Raw genomic sequence first — 8,726 nt, forward strand, 5'->3', positions numbered from 1 at the left:
GTGGATAAGGGGGCAATTGGTGTGTTGATATAGAAAGACAAGAAATAAGCAAATCAAACTCAATCCTGCTGTTTCTTGAGGCATTTGACTACGTTATTTACCTGAAAAATGTAACTTCAGATTGAGGAATAGTTATCGTTGTTTTGGTGCATTTACAGGACAGTTGAGATTCAAGTCGAATTTACATGTTCGTTTTATGTCCAAAGAGAAGTGACGATTTGAAATCAACTTCAATCACCTTCTACTAGATCACTCAATCAGATATATACTGCAATCACGAAAGCTAAGCTGAAGATCAGTAATTCCTTCTACCAGCTCTCCGTCGAGCCTTCTTCTTCTTGCTCTTAGGGGCAGTAAGCCTGGAAATAGAACGAATTTTTGGAGCTGGTTGATCATCCAGGGCAAGATCTGGATCTGGGGGACTGGTTGGGACAGTACCCTTCTGCACTGTCTCTAAAACCTGAGGCTTTTCCACAGAATGAATCTTGAATTCCTCAAAATTAGTCATCTCTTCCTTCATTCTTTGATAGTAGATTAGAACACCATCTTCAGGCTGGCACGTGTCAAAGATGATTTAATGAATTCGAGACATATTACAAGCATCAATTCAGCAATTGAGTAGCAAAGAAGATTTAGCTCTTCATCATACAATATGAAGAATATTCATGACTAGCCAAAAAATGCAAGCTAGAAGACAATTGCTTGGCCTCATCAAAGCCTTTTCCTCTAAGACCACTATAATTATCGATAATGCTTAGTTAGAAGAGATTTTTCAGTATCCAAAAGCACAGTGAGCTGAGGACCAAATCGCCAACAGCCAATGCCAAAGTAAACCATAGACAACTAAGGAAGAAGAAAAGAAGAAAGCGCAGAAATCAAATCACAAGGTTATAGTGTCCGTAGAAATCTAAAGTACAAGCTTTCTGCTAGTTGGAATAGTGGGTAGGAACAGCTGTATCTCCTTCACTTCAGGTAAAATAGACATCTACTTCCAAAGCCACCAAACTTTTCCAAGGCGATTAGTATTGAGTTTGACTGCTTTCACGATAGAAGGAACTATTTAACCACCAACTATTACGATCAGAAATTTATTAGTTAACCAAGTAAAAGCAGGAAGTAACAAAGACAGCGAGAGAGATCACTCAGAAAAATGGAACATAAAATGAAATCTACAGGAAAAAACACATCCCATCATTTCACCTACCTAATTTGAAAACCACGAGATTAGAAGGGTTAATGATCTATGATGAATGATAAGGCCCATACACAGTACCCAAGAACAACATTAAATGAAGCATAGTGAATCATGTTGAAGTACTTACATTGGTGTTTGTATCCAAGAGAAAGGAACGGTCTTTGCTTTCATTCATATCAGAGATGTTCACCGCTTTTCCACGGCCTGAAGCTGCACTGACAGGCACAGTCATATTATACTCAGATATCAGCTGTGATACAACATCACAAGATTCTACTGGCATTTTGACCCGATTGTCCGGAAGAGAGGCAGAACTTCGAGCTGAGCTGGCCAAAGCATTACATGGTAGAAGTGATTTCAAGTCATCAGTGCTTGAGAACACTCCAGCGTTCTCACTTGTTACCTTGTCAAGTCTAGTTTTAAGCTGGATAACTTGTGACTGAAGAACCCCAATGTTACGGAGTATTTTCTCCAAGGAAGTATCACCATCGGCAGGCCGTTGGTGCAAGTCATCTTGAATCTCAAACTCATCATCAGCATTGTTCTTGTCAGAGCAGATGGCTACAGAATTAAGAAGTGAAATGATTAAATGCACAGAACAACTAGAAGAAAACCAGCACGAGAGATTAAGCACATACAACAGATGGAATTTTGTATAGGATCACATTTACGAAAGAAAACTGTTATATACTAGACCAACTTCAAAGATGAGATGAATATACACAGTTGGCGGTCAGAATGAATCAAATAATCAACCATACCTCAATATAAACTAACTGGGTCGGCAGTCGGCTATATCAATTCTTTGCATCCATTTCATTGTATTTAGGCCCATTTATAACAGAAATTTCTCACTTATTCCTACTAAAATATACAAGTTTCTAAGGACACCAAAAATACTCTTAACAAACACAACATAATGCAACGTGTAAGTGTGTAACACCAACTACCACTAAATCACAACTAAGCAATATCGCCTATATAATCCCTTTGCTTCCATTGTAATGTCCTTAACAAAGTCGTATCAATTTCAAGAGATTGCAAGTCTTTTGAAGGGTTTGTTGGTAATTAAAACTTTCAACTATTTTCAAATTACTTTTTTGACAAGGTAAAAGTTTATTAAAAAGGTACCAAGATGGTACAAAAAGATACAAAGAGCATCCCAACATCACCTACAGTCCCTCCTAACAAATCCAGAAAATCCATAAACTGGTGCAGAATTACTTTCAAATTATTCCAACATTTCTTCATATTTTCTTTTGTAGTTTTGGGCTGATCTGGGCTGTGATCCGGATGAGGGGTCGAAAAGCCTTGGCCTGGTCTCAGCCAGATATGTTTGCCAGGACAGCCAAGGCCCAATTTATAGAAGTGCTGGTTCGGGGCTCATTTTTATGGGCCAGTTGGCGAGTTTCCTTGCTCTCTTAAGTGTTTTACCACTGTTCCATCTTTTGACGGACTCTCTAACTAGTTTAGTCAATTAACACAATATAATCCACAATTAGCAAGCACCATCGTATTTCATCCTTGTTGGTTCGCTCATTCTGGCTAGGGTATACAATAACAGCTTAGGGCAAATTCCTAGACCCACGAATCTAGAAAACTCCTCTATATCTCCTCAAATTGAGTTCTCATACTCGTGACCAATTTCTCTGACATATGCTCGATAGCATTTACATATTTGACATAAATCCCTTTCTTACCAAGCCAAGTCCTTGGCACTTTTTTATATGCTTTCTCTAGGTTAATGACTATGGGAAATTCGTCTTACCCTTAATTTTCTGAACAAAATATTGCATATGGTAGATTTATCAATCATAATTTCAATCTAGTTCTCTATTAACCCTTGTGATGTCTCTAGTTTATACTCTTACTAAGAGTTTCGCCGTACATAAGTTCTAGGGAAGTGCAAAAGAAAATGCACTGAAGTTGAAGGGGCTCTTCATTCCACTATATTTCTTTAATTTCCTATATAAAGAAGATCAAAAACTCATCGATCTCTTCACATTAGGGTCTTCTCTTACTTTCATAGATACCACGATAGATTGCATAATTAAAAGAAAGAAAATTGGAATGAGGGTAATCATTCTCCACTAATTTTCCATTTTTCCATTTAATATAACATTGGATAGCTTGATTGCAGTGCTAGTCCAACTTCTCTAAGGCACTTCCAACCTCCATATGAATTCTATTTCGACCACATGCTTTTCTAATACTCATTCTCTCGGTATTTCTTTACTTCTATAGAACTAATTTTATCAGTGTTGTTTGTCTATCACAAAACGTACCAACATCTGTAAAGTTATCCTCGTAATTACGTCAAGCAATCAATTGAAATAACATCTCCATCTTATTTGATGCCGCCCTCCCTTTTCAAAACTTGTTAAGAAATTATTTCTAATACACCCATTTCATGGACCTGGCTCTGATACCATGAGAAGAAGTGGACCTTAAGCTTAACTCAAACCCAAAAATTAGCTCATGAGGTGACCATATAAGGAGACCAAGTAACCCATCACCCACCAATGTGGGAACTCAAATTCCCTTGAGACTGAAGGCCTAAAACTACGCCTTTTTATGTCCTATGTGACAGAGTTATACCCAATTTGGTCTTTTATCTGCATCAACCTAATAATTGTAACTAATTTTACTCCAACAAGCAGATTCTTCATATGCATGCACATATGTGTCACCTCAAGTGTCGTCGACCATACGTATGCCACTCCTTTAAAACTCACTCTCTTTTCACTATCTTTAGTTCTTGGTGCTTTGTTGTCCTTCGTTTTAGGAATCTTAGCTAAGTATGAGTTTTATTCCTCCACCAACCCAGTCCTCTATAACCTAACTAAATGACTAAGCGTAGTTCCAAGCAATCTTGTACCATCAATGAAAGAACTAATTAATTTAAACTGCACAATGGAAGCAAAATAGGACATGTAGCATTTTGGCGGAATTAGAGGCCACAAGATTCAGGATCAACTTCATCAACAAATCTCAGAAACTCAAAAAGGAAAAGTACAAAGTGAACTTGAAACCTACAATCTTTAACATCTGTGTGCAACATTGAAGATACTTGTACTCAAGAGACAATTATAAATTCTTAACCAAACAGCACGTGTCTCACAAGAGGTCCAATTCATACACATCCAAACATAACCTCTGTTGTGTGTGCAATTGCCATTAATATTGGTGAGCAAGAGACATGAATAGGAACAATGTATCCATTGCTATTTTGATGTTATCAAAATATTTTTCCACCAAGAAGCAACACAAAACAACAGCAATTGCAACTCAAGATTAAGAAAAGTATGCATCCTTACCTATTTTTCCCAGCTCATTGTCCGGAAAAGAACCATCAGCAATTGAGTTTCTCTTTTCTGCAATTCACAAATATAAATTCATGACTTGCAATTGAAAGTAAGAATATCAGGCTAAAGGACAACAAATGAAAATATTACCAAAGAAAGAAAACAAGGGATGATGAGACATATAAGCTGCTATATCCAGTGTGTCTTCAGTTCTTCTTCTCTTCTTTCTCTTCACAACCTTATCTCTTAAACTATTACAAGAAAATGGAAGTGACTTCGAACCTAAACCTTCCAATTCAACACTTCCCAGCTGAAGTTGCATCTGACACTTGATATCCCCCATTTGTTTCTCATATTTTCGAGCTCGAGACTGAAGCATATGGAGTTTCAATTCAATCAACTTGCATCGCTGCCTAAGAGGTTGTACAAAGTCTCTCCAGTGAGGGGTCACCTTTTTCCTCCTAAAGGACAATAACAAGGTAAATGTTAAGGTTTTTACAGATATTCTCTTACTCTGGAAAGGGACAAAACACCACAAAAAGAACTACAGCACCCCTCAACGAATGTTGAATCTGACACATGAACCTTGACACAAGTCAACAATGAGACAACTAGTTAGTTCTGACTGTGAACAAGAACCTCAAAAGTCAGTTCATGGCAGACTTAGTTGAACAACTGCCCTAGGAGGGTACCCTTGGGGTTGAAAATCTGAGTAACGAAACCAAGGTTCAAATCTTAGTAGAGGTGACACTAAGTGAATTCTATCTATATGCCGAAACCTTGGTGAAGGTAGTATATAACAGGTGAATTAGTTGAGGTGCGCACAACCTGGCCCGACCACTACCGTTATCCAAAAAAGAAAAAGAGCTTGGTTTAACAACTAAACCATGCATATATAATTCTTCAGACAAACCCATTCATTTAATGTAACAAGAAAATTGACTTTAATAGATGTGCCGGCGCATGTTCACTGGCATGATTGTGCCACCAGAGCACATTTTAACAGTAACCACTCACTCTCCATCCACTCATCAATTTCCAGAGTTTATTTCTCTCCTCTATGTAACTTTTGCAAACTCCAGCTTTTGTTAGAGTTATAGAATAGATAAAATGGCAATCACCATCTTTCTCTATTTGGAAGGTATTACTTTTTATTGATTTATCATTCACATGTCAGCCAATACTCTAACTCTTTCTCTCAACCTAATTAAATGCCCAAACAATCAGTGACAAACAAGTAAACCCACCACAAACCCAGAATAGCTCTTACTAGGCATGATGGCAATGTTCTCGATTAGCTCATTTTATCACAAATAAGGCCATTAAGGTCTAAAAGTACCAGCCATAATATCCTAAAGAAAATACTCATGAAATCATCTTTAGGCTCAATTAATATCATGCAACGGAAAATAAAAATGAGCAACTTTTTGTACATGATTGCGCAAAGCTAAAAATGCTAGTATGAGTTTACCCACTGACAAAATGTCAAGAAAGAGAGCTTGAGTTCTGCAATAAGTTTCCTTTTCTGATGAATGAAGCAATGGATTCTAATGTTTATTCACATATGAATCATCAAATTCAAGGCACCAGAAAACAAAATGTAGCCTATAGAGAGAAAAAAATAGGGATATCCAAGAAATAAGGATCTTGGAGAAGTAATACATACGTCATCCTAAATATGTCACCAAATCCACTAAATGCTAGTCGCGATGTAGCGTCACCGTTGTATTCGGATGTACACTCAGCATCACTCAATGTTGTGCAGCAATTCTCTGCTTCAGAAGAAATACTCTCAAAAGAACTTGAACTCTCTGTCAATTCTTCCTTGTCTGATTCCACCAGCAAATTATTAGCTGGTCTTGTACATTCTGTAATATCAATTTCATCATCCTCACTGCCATGGACTCCCTTTACTTGTTCAACCAATGAGGTACAGTGTTCATAGTTGCTTGCATGACTAGCTTCAAGTTCTTTAGAATCAGTTCCGTTCTCCTTCTTTGCAGAAGCCTCCAAAATCATGTCTGCGTTTTGCTTGTTCTCTAATTCAGGTCCCATTTTGCAATATCTTGATATTCAACTCATCTCAGCACAATGAGAGAGAACACTATGCAAATAACCTGCCACAGAAGCAGAAATTGCTCATGAGAAACTCCAAGACAAGATATACAAGATTTCCTTTCTTTTGCAGTATATCCAATTTGCAGGGTTAACCCTTTATTATTTCCAAAAGATAATGAAGCAAAAAGAAGATAATATATCTGGGCATTGACAAAACCGGGAGAACCAATGATTGCTTCAGGTTTTCAAATGGCATTTACTGGAAGAAAATATCAATATGTTACCCTAGAATGAAAACTCATCTTTTTCTCATTAAATAAAAATATATCTGCTAATTGTTATAGTTTTGACTGATCAGTGACCAGTGCTTTGGACCTAGAGGCTAGAATACCGTGTTTTCCCAAATAAATTAGGTGAATAACGTTACATTCCTCTTGTATTTTGCCTTCATTCGTCTTCTTTCTTTTTCTCCCCTAACAAATTTAATTCTTTTTCTCCCAGCAGATTGTCCGTCTACCACCTTAGTTTTTTTTAAGAAAAAAAAAAATCTCTACACAGAATCAAACAAAAAACCGAGAGATTCAACACTAATCAACAGTTCCCAGTACAATTCTGACTAAATATAGCTCCATACCCAAGCATTCAAAGAAAGCCAGGATCTTTGAATTAAAAACCGAGTCTTAGATTTCTCCTTTTCCCCCTTTTCAATCTATTACTATCAACACGTTTTTCTTCAATATTTATGGAAAATCAGAAACTTTTTTTTTGTTGTTAATTTTGAAATTCAATTATTTACCAGCAGTAATTTCGAATTAAATTAGAATACTCCTAAGTCCTAAAACATAATAGTAGAGCTTTAAAAAACACAAAACCCAAAGATAATTAAACGAGACGCAGACCCTTCTTGAACCCATCAGAAAGCCAAATTCAAGAAAGTAATATCAAAAAACCGAAACTTCAAGACCCAATTCCAAAATTCTATAAAAAGGTGAAGAGAAGTAATCATACATACCTCTGTGGAAGATACCGAAGAAGTTCCCAAGATCCTTTGCAGCTGCGATTATCAAAAGAAACAGTTTAATTGGAAAGTTTTCAACAGACTCTGTCCTGATTTTTCGTCTTCGCCGAGGGAGTGAAAGTGCCCTGGGGGTGGGTGGGGGTGAGGGGTGGGGGTGCGTACTGTACGAGGTGGATGGGATACTGACAGAGAGACGTGTTTCAGTATCTGTCGAATGCTTGGGGAAGAAGCACAAGCTGATTTCCTTTACAGGAAACAAATCTTTTACGGAGTACTACCTTTTTAATTTGGCATTCTTCCTTCGGCTTAAATTTATAGCGCTTTTGAAAGCGAATACACAAATTTTGTATTTTTTATTTGAACACTTTAATTTGACAAAATGAGTAATAATAAATATATTTGACCGTTGACCATGCTTATATGAAAGTACTACAGCTGATATAGCTAAATTGTGTGCAAATCATGTTCCTAAGACGCGTGAATAGTATTATTTTTACTTAAAAAAATTAGAATTAGAATAAAATATAAATAAAAAAGAAAAAGAAAAAAGAAAAAAAAGACTTTTCCAATTTTTTCATATTCCCAGGTGTCCACCATGGATTAAGTGATGCTATCATATGAGTAAGTGATGTTATGAACATGTAAGTTCAGAATCCTAGCGAAAGAGGCCTAGTAGAACTGGAGGGTGCATTGGCATTTGGTCGAACACTGTTATATGAACAGTGTGCGGAATGACCATTTTGGATATTCGAAAGATTTGGCCCATGTAAGGTCTGGTTTGAAGGTTTGGAAACATTCTCCTGAGGAGCAGGAGTAGTTTGGCATTGGTTTTGAGTCCTTTGGTTTACCTGATCACCTTGCCCGGCCAACTGGTGAAGTTTTGAGTTTTCAACTTGATGGTGATGGTTGATTTCTTGAATGGATTGAGCTGAATCTTTGCGTAGAGGATCCATGGGTGTAGTAGAAAAGATTCCAATTGGAAATTGGTCTCCAATTGGCCCAGAATTGATAGGGGCGTTTCGTCGAACACCTTACTCACCGGACTGCCTGAGCTTTTGGATTGTAAAATTGGAGGAATTGGTTGGTACCCGTATGAAATTGGAAGTGTAGGAGCATTCTTCTCATCAAGGCGAACATTTTGGTACCTTAC

General features: G+C 37.2%; 1 protein-coding gene across 1 annotated transcript; it reads right to left on the reverse strand.

Annotated features, from left to right (window-relative positions):
* Positions 1-30: 30 nt before the first annotated feature.
* Positions 31-7,826, reverse strand: LOC104229675 (uncharacterized). Its single transcript, XM_009782354.2, has 6 exons — positions 7,571-7,826; positions 6,167-6,617; positions 4,651-4,961; positions 4,513-4,569; positions 1,323-1,756; positions 31-553 (listed from the first exon to the last, which is right to left on the reverse strand). The coding sequence occupies exons 2-6, from the start codon at positions 6,553-6,555 to the stop codon at positions 296-298; spliced, it is 1,449 nt and encodes a 482-aa protein (XP_009780656.1). The 5' UTR covers positions 6,556-6,617; positions 7,571-7,826; the 3' UTR covers positions 31-295.
* Between the last annotated feature and the right edge of the window lie 900 nt (positions 7,827-8,726).

This window comes from Nicotiana sylvestris, chromosome 1, assembly GCF_000393655.2.
Source record: "Nicotiana sylvestris chromosome 1, ASM39365v2, whole genome shotgun sequence".
Lineage (NCBI taxonomy): Eukaryota > Viridiplantae > Streptophyta > Magnoliopsida > Solanales > Solanaceae > Nicotiana > Nicotiana sylvestris.